Source organism: Leopardus geoffroyi, chromosome B4 (assembly GCF_018350155.1).
Source record: "Leopardus geoffroyi isolate Oge1 chromosome B4, O.geoffroyi_Oge1_pat1.0, whole genome shotgun sequence".
NCBI lineage: Eukaryota > Metazoa > Chordata > Mammalia > Carnivora > Felidae > Leopardus > Leopardus geoffroyi.
The window spans coordinates 135,518,376-135,534,301 of NC_059341.1; the positions used below are offsets into that span (position 1 = coordinate 135,518,376).

Genomic DNA, 15,926 nt, shown 5'->3' on the forward strand with positions numbered 1-15,926 from the left:
TGAGTGATGGAAACCTTCCTTAAACTAGTGGCTTAACCACTAAGGGATCAGTGACTTCCTTTAGCACCATCACCATTCACTTTCCCTGCCCAGGGCCCAGGGCTGCGACACTCTCCTGTGCCTCTGGTGGTTTTTTTTTTTTTTTTTTTTTTTGGTTTTGTTTTGTTTTTTAAATCATGGTAAAATTAACATCACAAAATTAATCATTTTTAAGTTACAATTCTGTGGCAGTGAGTACATTTACATTGTTGTACAAACACTACCACCTTCCATCTGCAAAACTTTTTCATCTATCTTGTCGAACTAAAACTCTGTCCACAATAAACAGTAATTCTCCATTGTCCCCTCTCCCCAGCCCTTGACAGTCACCATTCTACTTCCTATCTCTATTCAACTATTTGATTCTTCTAGGTAGCTCATTTAAGTACAATAATATAGTATTTGTCTCTCTGGAAGTTTTGGACTGTCCTCAGCAGTCCCTGGGAAGGGGAACCAACTGAAATAACTCATGAATTCTTCATGAGAGGCTACTGGGCCTGTGCTGGTTGTAGGAAAGTGTGGTGAGGAGCCGCTCAGCCTCACAGTCACTGTCCCTGTTACTGCCTGATGAACAGGACCAAGGAGCCCCTTTCTCCTTTCTCTCACTGACACACTCCTGAGAAATTCCCTGGCCTCCTGCCTTCAGCCATAGTGACCTTTCTGTCACTGCCCTTAATCCAAGGAAGTATATGGAAGAGTCATTTTGTTTCTGTGTCCTTCCCTCAGGGCTGGAGATAAGCCTTCTTCAGACCTTCCATAGCTTTGTCATTTAAAAACGGTTCTTTATTTGTTCAATCACTCATACATTCAGCAAATATTAATCCCACAGCAATCCAAGAATAGAGGAGGTCTCTCTCTCTCTCCTGAGCTCCCAGAGTGGTTTATTCAATCCTGTAATGAGGATTGTATTTATCATATTTTATTATCATATTTTATTATATGGTCAGTGGTCTGAATTTCTGTCTTCTTCTGTAAAACTATGAATTTCTTTTAGGCAAAAACTTTTGCTGCTTGTGGGGGTTGCAGTCAGAGAAGGCCTCACAGAAAAGGTGACATTTGAATTCAGCCTTGAACAGTGTCTAGGCAGAGGTAGAGGGAAGGGCATTCCAGGCAGGGAGGACAGCATGAGCAAAAGTGCATAATTTTTGTGCATGGGGGAGGGAGTGCATGGGGGAGGGAGTGCATGGGGGAGGGAGAGGTTGAGGGGCGGCAAGAAGTAGAAGATGACACTGAGGAGCTGGGCAGGGGCCAGACTAGTCAGTACCTTACGTGCCAGGCCCAGAGGTGCTGTGGGGAGCCATGAAGGGCTTCTATCAGACTGAGTTTTTGAAAGGTCACTGGCAACCACAGTAGGAAAGAGGGGTGGGAGGAGAAAGCCTGAAGGCAAGTGGACTGTTGAGCAAGAGATTGTTACAGTTACCCAAGTAAATGACACCGAGGCCCATGTCACACCCACTGAGATAGCTAAAATGAAAACGACAGATTATATCAAATGTTGGCAAGAATGTGGAGTAAGTGGAGTCCTCATACATTATTGGGGTGGGAATGCAAAATGGTGCAGCTACTTTGGAAAACAGCCTGGAAGTACTTCAAAAAGCTAAACATAGAATTTCTGTATGCCCAACAGTGCTATTCCCAGGTATGTGCCCAAGGAGATTGAAAGTGTGTGTCTACACAAAAACTTAAACACACATGTTCATAGCAGTACTATTCATAATAGTTCCAAGTACAAACAACCCCAATGTTCACCAGCTGATGAATGGATCAACAAATTGTATACACGTACAATTGAATACTATATGGCCATAAAAAGTAATGAAGCACTCACATGCTACAATGCAGGTGAACCTTGAAAACATGCTCAGTGAAAGAAGCCAGATGTAAAAGACCACATATTACATAATTTCATTTGGATGAAATGTCCAGAATAGGCAAATCCATAGAGACAGAAAGTAGATTAGTGGTTGCCTAGGACTGGGGTTGGGGGTCATGGAATGGGGAGCAACTATTAATGAGTATGGGGTTTCTTTTTGGGATGATGAAAATATTCTGGAATTAAATAGCTGTACAACTCTGTGAATATACTAGAAACTACTCATCTAGGGACGCCTGAGTGGCTCAGTTAAGTGTGTGACTCTTGGTCCTTGTTCAGGTCCTGATCTCACAGTTTGTGAGCAAGCAGAGGAGGTGCAGAGAAAGAGGGAGACACAGAATCCAAAGCAGGCTGCAGGCTCTGAGCTGTCAGCACAGAGCCTGACATGGGTCTTGAACCCACAAACCTCAAAATCATGATCCAAAGTTGGATGCTTAACAGACTGAGCCACCTTGGTACCCTGATCTGTACCTTTAAAAAGATTAATTTTGTGGTTTATGAATTATATCTCATTAAAGCTGTTATTAAAAAAAAAAAAAAAGCAGTATCAAAAGGGAAAAAATGACAGTAAGACCTAAGCTAGGGCACTGGGTGCTAGTCCTCTGACGTCTCTGGTCCAAAGCAGCCATGCAACATCAGCACCAACGACTGAGTGCTGGGCAGAGTGTGCAGTCTTCAGCTGTCTGAGCCGAGGTAGCTCAGTGCAGTGCTGTGGAAGGTGCACTGGCCAGAATCATAGAGATCTGCATCATAGTCCCTGCCCCGCTCCTAACTCTGAAGGAGTTTAGCAAGTCAGTTCCTCTTACTGATCCTTGATTTCTCTATCTGCAAAATGTAAGGAGTCTTTCAGCATTAAGCAATTTGGGCCTATGAGAATAGCCTCCATTCCCCCGGGAATGGAGCACAGCCCAGAAAAGCGTTGGTTGTAGTGAGGATGGAGGCGGTGTTCAGGGTTCACCATGCTGGGTCACGCGGGGCAAAGAGAGCAGGTTGATAGCAGTGCGGGGGAGGGCTGTGTACTGGAGGACTTGCATGGCATTGGAGTAGGGAGAAGCCAGGGCAAACTTCCCTTTTTACTTCTCAGAGGAGCCACAGGACTATAAATCTCTGTCTCCAGAGAATACGTACAGTACGTTCGTTTTGGGTTTCTTTGGAGATGGAGACCTTGGCCAGCAGGTGGAGCTGCAGGAAGACAGGAGGGGGCCCTTTCTTGTGGCCAGGACTAACAATAGAGCAGGCCACTTTGGGAGGAATAAGAGTGTCTTGTGGCTGGGGATCTCCAAGCAGAAACCCAGCAAGAACTCCTGGATTCCAGTCCAATTGCTACATCCCTGGGGAGAGTTGGGGAGAGGTAAGGCTGTGTCTGAGCAGGGAAGAAACAATTATCCTTGTGCTTAGACTTGGCTTTGTGATTAGGGTTGGAGTAGAATGTTGTTACCAGATTGGAAATCAGTGAGCTGGTTAGTTTTACAAGATGTGAGGCTTTGATCTCAGGTATCGTTCCTACAAGAGCAGAGGTATATGTCAGGTTAGGGTTCTAGGAGAGTAGGAGGTGGGGAGGAAGGGGAGAAGACATTTATCAAGTGCCTACTCTGCACAAACACTTGACCTACATTATTTATTTACTTAAAAATTTTTTATGTTTATTTATTTTTGAGGCAGAGAGAGAGAGCGTGAGCAGGGGAGGGGCAGAGAGAGAGAGGGAGACACAGAATCTGAAGCAGGCTCCAGGCTCTGAGCTGTCACCACAGAGCCCAATGTGGGGCTTGAACTCAGAACCATGATATCACGACATGAGCTGAAGTCAGACACTTAACTGACTGAGCCACCTAAGTGCCCTGACATATGTTATTTATTCATCACAACTCCTCTGTAAGGTAGAAATTATCATCTCCGTTTTATAGACAAGGAAACAGAATCCCAGAGATGTTAAGTAACCTGCCTAAGTTCACACACTTTTAGGTCAGGATTTAAACCTAAGTCCTTTTCGGGGCTCCTGGGTGGCTCGGTTAAGCGGCCGACTTCGGCTCAGGTCATGATCTCATGGTCCGTGAGTTCGAGCCCTGCGTCGGGCTCTGTGCTGACAGCTCAGAGCCTGGAGCCTGTTTTGGATTCTGTGTCTGTCTCTCTCTGACCCTCCCCCGTTCATGCTCTGTTTCTCTCTGTCTCAAAAAAAAATAAACGTTAAAAAAAATTTTTTAAACCTAAGTCCTTTTGTTTACAAAATCCATGTTCTTTCAGTGTCCCAAGAAATGCATCTTGTGAACAGGGGCCATTGTTACCAGAGTGGTGGTACCTGGCATTCCTAATGCCCAGTGGTCCCAGCTCCTCATCCAGGTGGTGCTTGCTGGGTTTCTCAGGTAATATGGAGACAGAGTCAGAGAGTGGCACTGGGGCCATAGCTCTTTGCCAGGTGGGGAAACCAAGGCATGCTGGCTCATGTGTGTGCCTGGGAAGAGGCTGGAAGTGCCCACTGGTTAAGAGTTAAGTTTAGGTTGGAGAAGGAGAAAGGGCACAAGGCCCAGGGTTTGGTTCTAGATCTGCCACCTACTGATATATGCAGGTGTCCTCAGGTCAAGTATTTTCTCTCTGGGCCTCATTTTCTCAGCTGTAAAATGAGGTAAGTGGATAGCTCAAACACTTCAAGCTGTGTTCCTTACAGTACTTAGGAGTTCTGTGTAGAAAACCCAGGGGTTTTTAAAGGGAGGGCGTATTTCTCCTGTTATGCATTTCATGAGGATGTTCTCACCCTTTATTGAGTGTGTACTCTGTGGCAAGCATTGGCTGAGCACTCTGTATCCATTTCTCCTTCAACCCTCTCAGCAACTCAGGTAATTTTAAAATTCCCATTCAGCAAGAGTAAGTGACTTTAGCCAGGGTCACATAGATGGTAAGTGACTAAGCAAAGATGCAAACCCAAGTCTGTCCTATGTTCTTAACCATCACATTGCTGCCTTTGAAAGAACAGTATGAAAACAGCATAGCTTTGTTTGTTTTTACATTTAAAAAAATCATTTTTTATAACTTACATACAATAAAATTCTTGATTTTAAGTATACAATTAAATGAGTTTTGACAAAAATATAGTTTCATAAACACTACCACAATCATGATATAGAACATTTCCATCACCCTAGAAAATTCTCTGGTGCCCCTTGGTAATTTCTTCTCATCCCTGTCCCTCAGTACATACTGATCAGCTTTCTGTCACTATAGTTTTGCCATTTCTAGAATTCCTAGAAGTGAAATCATACAATATGTGGTCTTGTGTGTCTAGCTTCTGTCACTTAGCTTAATGCTTTTGAACTTCATTCATATTGGTGTGTGTGTCAGTACTTCATTTCTTTTTACTGGTGAGTAGTCATCCATTATATGGCCATACCACAGCTATTTACCTATTAACCTATTGATTTGGGACTTCCAGATTTTTGACTATTATGCATACAGTTGTTCTTCATATGGAAGTACAAGTCTTTGTGTGGACATATAGTTTTATTTCTCTTATATAGGAGTGGAATTGCTGGGTCAAATGAGGTATTTGTTCTCTAATGTGTGTAACAAGTTATCACAAACTTAATGGCTTAACACCACACCGTTTATCACCTCACAGTTTTCTATATCAGAAGTCTGAGTGGGTTTGAGCAAGTTCTTTGCTTAGAGTCTCACAAGGCTGAAATCAAGGTGTTGGCCAGACTGGGTGCTTATCTCGGGAATCTGGGAAGAAATCCACTTCTTCTTCAGGGGCCTCTTCTGGCTCTTTGCCCACATTCTTTCTCACTGGGCCCCTCTATCTTCAAAGCAGCAATGTGTGCTGAGTCCTTCTCACATCTCCAGGCTCTCTGGTTCTTCTGCCACCAGCCAGAGAAAATGGTTTTTCAAGGCCCCAACAATCTCATTTTGCCCTATAATGTAACATAATCACAGGAATAACATCTGGGAGCAAAGGTCATGGGGCCATCTTAAAATTCTGCCTAGCACATATGGTAAGTACATATTTACTTTATAAGAAACCATCAAATTGTTTTCCAAAATGGTTGCATCATTTACTTTCCCACCAGAACTTGATGAGAGTTCTAGTTGCTCTACATTCTAACCCACATGGTATCGTCAGTCTTTAATTTTAGCTGTTGGTGGGTGTGTAGTGGTAGTTTTCATTTGCATTTCCCTAATGACTGATGACAATGAGATCTTTTGGCATGCTTATTAGAGCATAAAATTTTGTTTGATGAAAGGTTCTGCTTTAAAAAAAGGTTGAAACTTACTGGCTTAGATAAACTGTGAGGTTCTTACAGAGTCTGTAATCTATGAACCTCTTAATGGGGCTCAGGGCTTATCTCCTTTTCTGAAACAGCCTCTTGAATGTAGGTAGAACATAGGTGAATCATCAGTATAAGCACTGTGCTCTGCTCTGTGTGTGTGTTAGACATGAAACCAACGAACATTCCTTGATTATCTACAGGGCTACAATCCCATATTTGAAATTCTGAAATCCAAATTATTCTGAAAACCAGATGTTTTTTTCTTGATTGACACCAAAACTCATTGGTAGCAAAACCTGACATTAACTTCTGTGGGGTTTTGTTTGTTTGTTTGCAGAAGGACCCTCTGTTGTCCTATGCCTGTGTTGCCTGCCTGGAAGCCTTGCTTGATTACCTGCATGCCCGGAGCCCAGACATCGGTAGAAACCCTCCCTATTTTCTGATGTTCTCATAGGGGCAGCCAGCCCCTGCCACCCTCCTGTCCTAGACTTCCAACCTCTGTTCTTTGACTCACACTCATTTTGTTTAATTCTTTTCATAATACTACAAGGGCATTGCCATGCCCATTATACAGATAAGGACATTGTAGTTCAGGGAGATCAAGGAACCTGCCCAACCAAGGTCAAAAGCTCTTAAATGGCAGAGCCCTTCCTATGCCTGCTTCCCACAATAGTGGGATATGTGGTTTCCCTGGGCCAGGTAGCATAGATGGATAGAAGCCCAGGGAAGAAAGAAACTTCCTGCGTTCAGGTCAGTTTGTCCAATGCCCTGCCTCTAGCTGGGCAACCCCTGTTTGAGCCAATCAGAGAAAGTCCTCTTCAGCAATGCTCCATGGTCTATGGAAAAGTAGCAGTAACAGCCTAGAGTGACTGGTGTTTCCTGTAGCATTCCATGTGGTCTCCCAGCCCTGGAATCGGTTTTTGCTGTTTACCCTCCTGGATGCTGGAGAGAGTTCCTTCCTCAGACCTGAGATCTTGAGGCTCATGACCCTGGTAAGTACTTAATGGGTGGTCTTGTGGTCTGAAGAATGTGATGAGCTGGGTGGTCCTGAGGAGACCAGGTAGAGGGGTAGAAGGTAGAGGGGCTGGGTGGGTCTTCACCCTACAAGAGGCCTGCTCAGAGAATTCCTCTAAACACCCACATCTTCTCACCCCAAAAGACCCAGATACTCCTAATTTATTTGCATATGAATCATGAATCATTGGCTGGGGCCTACCTGCCACACCCAGATCCTATGCTAGGGACCAAAGGTGTTACTGAGCCAAATGCTCTGCCCTTTAAGGGTCTCTCAGTCTTGAGAAGGAGATAGACAGGAAACTAATAGTTAAAACATGACGTTATTAGTGGCAGAGTAGAAGATATGCTAAGAACCTAGCTTGTGGTAAGTGCCCACTGAATAAACAACAAAGCAGTGAGCCTGTGAATGATAGTAAAGCGGATCAATGAGTCAATCAGTGGTTGGTGTGGGAACACAGAGAAGAGTACAGTTGACCCTTGAATAATGTGGGGGTTATGTTGGTCCCTGAGCAGTTGGAAATCTGAATATAACTTTTGACTCCCCCAAAACTAGCTACTAATAGCCCACTGTTGACTGGAAGCCTTACTGATAACATAAACAGTCAGTAAACACATATTTTGTATGTTATATGTACTGAATACCGTATTCTTACAATAAACTAGAAAAAGAAAATGCTATTAAGAAAATCATAAGTACAGTACAGTATTTATCGAAAATAATCTGTGTATAAGTGGACCCATGCATTTCACTCTCGGGTGGTGTAAGGGTCCACTGTAATTATTTCTGCCAGAGCTGGGAGGGAGAGGTAAGAGTGTAGTAAGCACTCAATTAATGCCTGTATTTCTTTAATAAAATGAAAGAGCATTCAGCAGGAAGGTAACATTTTAGCTGAGGCAGGAAAAGTATTCCAAGTAGTGAAGTGAAAATAGCAGGGGTACGAGCACTTGGCAGTGTGTTTGGGTAACCACCATAGTCCATTTTGACCATGAGCGTGAGGTACAAGGCCAAGGGGTGAGGGGAAGGGTACTGAAGAGGTCAGCAGGACCAACTCTCTCAGGGTTTCATACTCTGCCTCATTTATTCCACTTCTCCTGGACCCACCAACTCTGAGCTCCTGAAGGCAGGGTTCTGTGGGCTTCAGATCTGTGCCCCCAGCCCAGTGCCAATCACAGCAGGGACACAGGAAATGTCTGTGAATGAAGGAGATACCAAATCACTGTGTGTTTGCGGCTTCTCTCCCTGGCCTAGTTTGTGCGGTTCCAGAGCAGCAGTGTCCTTTCTCGTGAGGAGGTGGGTCATGTTCTGCAAGGCGCAGCTTTGGCTGACCTCTCTACCCTGTCGAATACCACACTCCAGGCTCTGCGTGGCTTCTTCCTGCAGGTGGGTTGGAAGGGGATGCCATGGAGCCTCTGTAAGGCTAGACCCTCCATGCCATCTTCTTTGTGGAGGATGAGCCCTCTGGCCACAGCAGCTAGAGGGAGGTCAGGAGTACAGAGGGTGGAGGGTAGAGAGGATCTGATGGAGTAGGCACTGAGAAGGCCTGTCTCCCCTGCCCTCTTCTTGCTCCAGGTCCAGAGCATGGGCCTCCTGGCTGATGAGAGCACGGCCCAGACCTTGCACGTCTCCTTGGAGGGCCTCTCCCCTAGCACCTCCTCAGCCGAGCCGCCCCTGGACATGCTGTATCCTTTCCTGCATCTGGGAGCTTGGCCTGGGCAAGGTCATCCAGGCTATGGGAGGCTGTAGCATCATGCTTCAGAGGGGTGCACTGTCTACAGCCCTGTACTTTAAAGCATGTGGGTCAGTGAGAATAATTAATAGTGATAGCAACGACAATGACGTACTCTGTTCTAAGTTCCCACCAAGGGCCAGGCATGTTACATGTATTGTGTCTAATCCCCACAGAAGCCAGGGATGTTAATATAGCTATAACTTAGACCAGAGAGGTTAAATGACATGCCCAGGATCACACAGTAATAGCATCAGGATTTGACCCCTGTTTATCTCCAAAGCCGTATCGCCAAACTCAGGAAGGAGCTAGTCCTTCCCCAAAAGCTTTGGAGAAAGTTGCCCAAACCCAGATACGGGTGCTTCCCTCAGCCCAACATGGGAGGTGCTGTGTGACTGACATGTCCCCGAGAAAGCCTGGGGCTGTGGGCAGTAACAAGAGGCCCTTTGGGGGTGGTTGTGGTGCTCCAGAGACACTTCAGTCTGTGTGTTGTTTGGTGGTACTTCCTCCCCACCCCCACTGGCTACCTCCTTGGCTTTCTTCTTTCTCCTCCTTTTTCTCTCTCCTCTTTTCTCCTCTTTCCCTTGTGCATGGAATGTTCCCTGTTGAATAGCAACTACCTACCCAGGTGTTTGGGTCCCAGTTTTAGAATCCAGCCCACTATTCTTAAGAGCTCTTTTGTTCTTGTGTGACTGTTTTTGCCCTTTTTGGGCTCTAGAAGTGTGGTTCTCCCACGGTTGGCTCCACCTTTCTGCTGTTCTCCTCTCATGTTTTGCTGCCAGTTGCCTGGGAGGGGTGGCTGTATCCCTGTCCCACATCAGAGACTGATCCTCATGACTCGAAGGCCCAGAAACGGAGAGAACTGTGACCTGGAGAAGAAAAAGTCAGGGCAGAATTGTTGGAGAAATGGATGACAATTGTAGCCGTTCACTCTATTGTTGAAGTGGAATCAGGAAATAAAATGATACACTCACATGTCTCTGTGGGCTCTCCAAAAAACATTTCACTCTCAATTTACCTTGAGCTGATAACTCTGCCAGTAGGATAGTGGATTGCTTCGGTAAGGAATGGATGGCCTCCTCAGGGACAGTGGGTGGGATTTGTTCTGCTAACATGTAAGGAGCACCAGCTGGATGCCTCAGTTATACCCAGAAAATGCCACTCGCAGGCCATCCACGGGGCTAGAAGTGCAGAGAAAGTCCATTTTTGGTACCGGTGTGATCCAAGTGCTCCAAGAGGCAGCCTCACCTCACATGGAGCTGGAGAGAGGTACAATTTTGAGGCAAGGACGCTGAGCAGGTGAAATCCTTCTCTGCCTTGCTAGCTCGGTGGAACCGTTCCAGCTCAGCCCTTCCCTGGCTAAAGGAGGCCCCTTGTTTCTTTCTGTGGGCCCTTCCCAGAGCTTGTATCTTTATCCCCACGTGTGCGGTTCTTTTAATGTCTGCTCTCCACCGTTGTGCCTGCTTCCTGTTCCCAGCTCAGCCCACCGTGCCTCTTGCCTGCCGTCCCCAATCCGGGTGCCCGTAAGTGGACAGCCCATCCTTACTCCTTGGGTTTGGCTGTATGGACCCTGCACAAAACTGGTATGAACTCTGCCCTAATGAACTGCACTGTAGGTTTCTTCTTCTTCTTTTTTTTTTTTAATAAAGTTTATTTATTTTAGTAATCTCCACACCCAAAGAGGGGCTTGAACTCACAACCCTGGTATCAAAAGCCCCATGCTCCTCCCCTACTGAGCCAGCCAGGTGCCCCTACAGGCTTAAAAAAACAAAACAAAACAAAACAAAACAAAACAAAACAAAACAAAACAAAACACTGTTAGTCCGTGACCCACCAAACTGATCCTGCCAACCATGATTTAAAAAACACTGTCAGCTTATGAAAAGTTTCGGTCAGGGCGCCTGGAAGGTCACGCGGACGGCAGGGGTCAGGGTCTCAGTCCGCTGACGCGCCCTGTAAGTCAGGCACAGACCCCACACAGACTTAACTTCCTCCAGTCTGACCGTGACAGAACGCCGAACGATCGCGCCCCGGCACAAGCTTGGCGGGACCGGGCTCCAGCTAACCGCGCTGAGGACCCGCGCGGGAGCTCGGCGGGGCGGGGCCGGAAGTGAAGTCAACGGAGCGGTTGTCGCGGCCCGCGCTCATTGGCCGGGAGCGGCGCGGTGGGCGGGGCGGCGCGCGGTGATCCTTGAGCGGCTGCTAGCGCCAAGTGTGGGGTTTCGCGTCTTCGGTGTTCACCCCGCGGACCCTGGAGCCAGGCTGCACGCCGACGTCCTATCTGCACTTCCCTTCCCGCACCTCCCGGCCTGGTAGGTGGGGGCAGGGGTCCCGCGCAGGCAGGCTCCAGGTGGCGAGGGCAGGGCGTGGGGTAGGTGGGGACCAAGGGCCCCCAAACCGGTTGCTGGGGGTAGAGGGTGAGATTCGCGGCCCCGAATGCGTCTCGTTGGAAGGACTCGTTCTCTCCTCCGGGAGCCCCACAAGGCTCGGGGCAGCAAGCCGGGTCCGCGAGCCCGCGTAGCGGTCTCAGAGCCCGCCACCGCCACGCCATCCTTGCAGAATGTGTTCAGAGTCGCATACCCAACCTGGAAGAGGTCTGGGAATGCACGGTGCGAGGAGCAGGAGTGAGAGGCTGGGTAAGTGGGAGTAACAGTGGAAAAAAGCAGGATCCGCCCCCACACATTCTGCTTTTTCGGTTTTCCTTTCCCACTTCTCTCCGGCTTCAGTCATTACCGGCTGTCTGATACCCTGGCCCCAAGTTCTGCCCTAGTCCCGGTCTGGTTCCCTTGAGTCTAGAGCGTGGCGTTGGAAGGCAGGTCCTGGGTGAAGTTGGACTACTCCTTCCCATTCTTTAGGCTTCAGGTGTCCGGTCTTCGGAGGGTGGGAGCGGTTCTCTGAATGACCTCTGCCAGCTCAATAACTGAGCATCTGTCCCCTGGAGCAGGCGTCCTGATAAGCCAGTGGCATCTTTGAGGTAGCCTATGCTCATTTAGACTCTTGGTTTAGCCTGGGAATAGCTGAGTGACTTTGGGCAGTCATCTGGCTTTTCTTTGCCTTGGTTTCCACATTGGTAAAACTGATCAACTGTCATCAGAGTGTGAGGCCTCCTCTGACCACTGTGTTTAGTATTGCACCCCACCAACTCCCTCATCCTTCTGTGCTTGTTTTACAAGTTTATCGATTTTCTGTTTCCCCTACTAGGGACATAAGTACCATGAAATGCAGTAATTTTTGTCTGCCGTAGGCACTGCTGTATTCCCAGGTCTAACACAGTGCCTTGAACATCGTACGCAAAAAATAATTAAGGAATGGTGCCTGAATAGAAATAGGTGTTACTTGTGGTGCCTGTGGTTCCAAAGTGAATGAATGGCAGCCTGCTTATCCAAGATTGTGCTGCCTCCATTCCTGCCTGCATCCCTTCTTCTGTTCTTTTTTTTTTTTAGGTTTTATTTTTAAGTAATCTCTACTCCCAATGTGGGGGTCAAACGTAAACCTTGAGATCATGGGTTGCATGCTCCACTGACTGAGCCAACCAGGTTCCTCAGCACCTCCCCCCCCCCCCCCCCCCCCCCCGCCTTCTTTTGTTCTAACAACAGAAGTCAGAGAAGGAGGGGAAACTCAGAAGTTTCACATCCCCCCTGACTGCCTGGACTTCCTTAACCAGATAACCTTCTTGGGGTCCAGGATGAGGGGTGCTGAAAGGGAATGATACTGGCCAGCCCCCACTTTCCCCAGGCGTGATGCCTTACCCAGTGCTTTTTCCCTAGAGCAAGGAGGTGACTTCCTTATCTCTTTTACAGGGGAGAAAGCTGACGTTCCAGAGGCTAAGCTATTTGCCCCAGGGCCCACAGACAGAGGCAGAGCCAGGGCTCCAGCCCAGAGCTCTAGACACCAACCCCCGTGCTCTAAGCATTCCTTTATTGCCAATATTATCTTTTCTCCTACCTCCTACCATCCCACAGTGTTTATTGTGTGTCTGGTTGGTCAGTCACAGGCCCTGGGCTGGGGATGGGGCTCCGGGGCCTCCCAAAGCTGGGTTCTTGGTATTTGGAGGCTATATCAAGTTTGGGAAGTTGCTGTTCACCTGCACTCTTTATTTTATATAACCAAGCTCTGGATCTCACCTCCTCTCTCTGGGTTACTTTCCTAGCTCTAGGATCTTGGATATGGACCTTCTTCAGTTCCTGGCCTTCGTCTTTGTCATGCTATTGTCTGGGACAGGAGTTACAGGCACCCTGAGGACCTCCCTGGACCCAAGCCTAGAGATCTGTATCCTTTGGGGTTGGAGGTGGGGTTAATGAGCTGTTTCTGAGGGGTCTGTAAATAAAGTCTGTACTCACACCCCCTTGGATTCCAGAGATGGAGCAGACTCAGCCTATGGGAATAGGGGAGAAAAGGTGAGGTGCTCTAATCAAGCCTTGATCAAGTCAATTTTCTTCTGGTCCTCAGTTTTTCCACATGTTAAATGGAGAAGGCAAAACATACTTCTCAGAGCCACGAGGGCTCTGAGGATTGTACATGTGCTTTGCATCTTGTGGGTGAGACCCTGGGTGGAGACCCAGGGTGGAGGCCCTGGCATACAGGGGCTACCTACTCTGGGCCAGACCTTGGGGACACAAGAAGAATCAGGACCAGTCATCCCTGGTTTTGAGGAATTCACAGGCCTCTCACTATACTTAGCCCTTTAATGAAACATGGTGGGGGAAGAGGGGCAGGGAGAAATACTGTGCTGTGGCTTTTGAACTGGGTCATGAAAGAATAGAAATTCATGGAGAAGAGTGGGGGGAGCATCCCAGGCAAAGTGTACAGCGGGAGCAGAAGAGTGGAGGTTCTGGGAATAGTGAATGGTTGGCAGTGGATGATGGGAAGATCATGAGGAGGGGAGGTTAGGAGCCAGGTCCTGAGGGTTGTGTTCAGGGCGTTGGATGTAGACTCCTCAGTGAAATGGACAAATGATACCTTGCAGGATGCCTCTGCTTCTCAGTTTGTTTCTTCTGTGGGGGTGGGGGCAGGGGGAGTGTCTCAGCCATGGGCATCTATGGCCCTTGCAGATACTTGCTGTTCGGGAATGGGCCCTCTCAATTGGGACCACTGGATTGTCCAGGCCAGCCCCTTGACTTAATGCCACCCAGACAAGAAGATGTTTGAGGTGAAGCGGCGGGAGCAGCTCTTGGCACTGAAAAACCTGGCACAGCTAAATGATGTCCACCAGCAGTATAAGATCCTTGACGTAATGCTCAAGGGGCTCTTTAAGGTGCGTGTGGGCATGGGACAGCTCACCACCAGGTCTTTGGTCTGGGCACTGATAGATGGGTAGGAGTTCCCTGAGGGGCTGGTATTTAACGAGGGGGAACTACACAGATTTGAAATAGATTTTAAATAAATAGGGCCGTCTGTGAAGGGCTCTGCAGAGCCACTCAGCCTGGGTGGGTTCCCTCAGGTGCTGGAGGACTCGCGGACAGTGCTCATTGCTGCCGATGTGCTCCCGGATGGGCCCTTCCCCCAGGACGAGAAACTGAAGGATGGTATGGTCTTCCCAGTCTTGCTCCTTCCTCCTTCCCACCACCTTGATCTTCTCTCTCTGCTCCTTTCCTCCTTTTCTCCTCACTCTTTTTCCCTCTGGAAGTATCCTCTTATGAAACCTTCCAAGTGGTCCCCTTGGGTGTATGGACACTTAATTCATATTTCTCTGGGCATTTCCAGGCTTCAGAGCCAGTTTCTGGGCCCCTGACATGGATATAGTCCTTTGTACTGTACTGTGCTTGGGGTAGGGGAAACGGGGGGGGAGCCTCTGCCCACAGCCCCACCTCAGGGGCCCTTGCCTTTTCTATCACCCTGACCATTCTGGTAGAGAAGGCAAGGGTTGTTCCCATTTATAGGAGAAACACAGAACAGACCTATTGAAGGGACTTACCAGTGGGGGCAGTTAACAGCGCTCTTTTCTACTGTTTTAAAGCCTCAGTCCCCTTAAATCCTTTTTGAGACAAGGTGGGGAAAACAGATAAATAAGAGAGAACGGAATGTTTCTGTGTCCCTTCATCCCCTTTTCTAAGACTTTTTCTCCAGTGGTAATTCCCTTCCCACCCCCTGTTAACTGATTATATTCTAACGATAAAACATTAGATTATACTGTCTGAGAGAGGATGGAAATAGAACTTATATATCAAATGGTGGGCACTTTATAAATATCATCTCAAATCTCCACTATAACTCTGAGGAAGGCACCGTTGCCTTCATTTTCCAGGTAAAAGAGGACAAGTGTTTTGCTCTTGCAAACCTGTAAACCAAGCTAACTCCCGAGTTCTTTGACGTTCAAGATTGTTCTGAGGTCCAGAGGTCCCTGCTCCACTAGTCTTAGACCCAACTTGGCATGTCTGTGGAGGAGTCTGCTTTTCTCTGTGTGGGCTGGCCAGTGCTGGTGAGGCCTGCCTGGGTCTTATCTGCAGGGGTGGCTCAAACAGGGACTTCTGGCAGGGCTGGGTATATAGTTATTTTTCATGATAGTCTAGGTTGGGGGGACCTGCCGCCATGGTGGACACACTAAGTTAGTCTGAACTGATCTGTTGACCAGAGGAAGGATATTAGTGAGAAAGTTAGTGAAATTCAGATAAGGTCTATTGATTAGTATCAACGTTAATTTCCTTATTTAGATAATTGTACAATGCTTATGTAAGATGATAACATTAGAGGAAGCCGAGTGTAGTAGTTTTATGATGCATGATGGAAGTCTAAAGTTATTTTAATATAAGAACTTCAGAAGCATTTAAAATAAAATTGGGGGGGGGTGGCGCCTGGGTGGCTCAGTCAGTTGAGCATCCAGCTCACGATCCCAGGGTTGTGGGATTGAGCTCCATGTCAGGCTCTGCACTGAGCATGGAGCCTGCTTAAGATTGTCTCCTCTCTCTCTCTCTCTCTCTCTCTCACCCTCACCCCTCCTCCCTTCCTCCCTCCCTCTCCCCCTTCTCTCCCTCCCCCCCTCCCCCCCTCTCCCTCTCTCCTCCTCTCTCCACT

At 47.7% G+C, this 15,926-nt stretch overlaps 2 protein-coding genes and 1 long non-coding RNA gene across 6 annotated transcripts in view; 2 read left to right on the forward strand and 1 right to left on the reverse strand.

Moving 5' to 3' along the window:
• Window positions 1-9,890, forward strand: part of MEI1 (meiotic double-stranded break formation protein 1) — a 79,129-nt gene extending 69,239 nt beyond the window's left edge. For both annotated transcript variants that reach the window (XM_045464627.1, XM_045464628.1), the window contains 5 exons: window positions 6,509-6,590; window positions 7,057-7,163; window positions 8,438-8,569; window positions 8,759-8,868; window positions 9,698-9,890. In XM_045464627.1, coding sequence (XP_045320583.1) covers window positions 6,509-6,590; window positions 7,057-7,163; window positions 8,438-8,569; window positions 8,759-8,868; window positions 9,698-9,743 — 477 coding nt within the window. In that variant the 3' untranslated portion in view covers window positions 9,744-9,890. The remainder of the gene's footprint in view (window positions 1-6,508; window positions 6,591-7,056; window positions 7,164-8,437; window positions 8,570-8,758; window positions 8,869-9,697) is intronic.
• On the reverse strand, window positions 7,878-10,962 carry LOC123590952. Its single transcript, XR_006709048.1, has 3 exons — window positions 9,890-10,962; window positions 9,540-9,784; window positions 7,878-8,379 (listed from the first exon to the last, which is right to left on the reverse strand). It is a non-coding gene; the product is annotated as an uncharacterized LOC123590952 (long non-coding RNA).
• A 111-nt stretch (window positions 10,963-11,073) lies between these two features.
• The window catches only part of CCDC134 (coiled-coil domain containing 134), a 38,320-nt gene continuing 33,467 nt past the window's right edge, over window positions 11,074-15,926 (forward strand). Inside the window, exons 1-5 of one of the 3 annotated variants that reach the window (XM_045464636.1) lie at window positions 11,103-11,227; window positions 11,475-11,551; window positions 13,066-13,184; window positions 14,048-14,169; window positions 14,356-14,440. In XM_045464636.1, coding sequence (XP_045320592.1) covers window positions 13,082-13,184; window positions 14,048-14,169; window positions 14,356-14,440 — 310 coding nt within the window. In that variant the 5' untranslated portion in view covers window positions 11,103-11,227; window positions 11,475-11,551; window positions 13,066-13,081. Of the gene's footprint in view, window positions 11,228-11,474; window positions 11,552-13,065; window positions 13,185-14,047; window positions 14,170-14,355; window positions 14,441-15,926 lie in introns of all 3 variants that reach the window. The other 2 variants (XM_045464635.1, XM_045464637.1) reach the window with 2 other exon arrangements.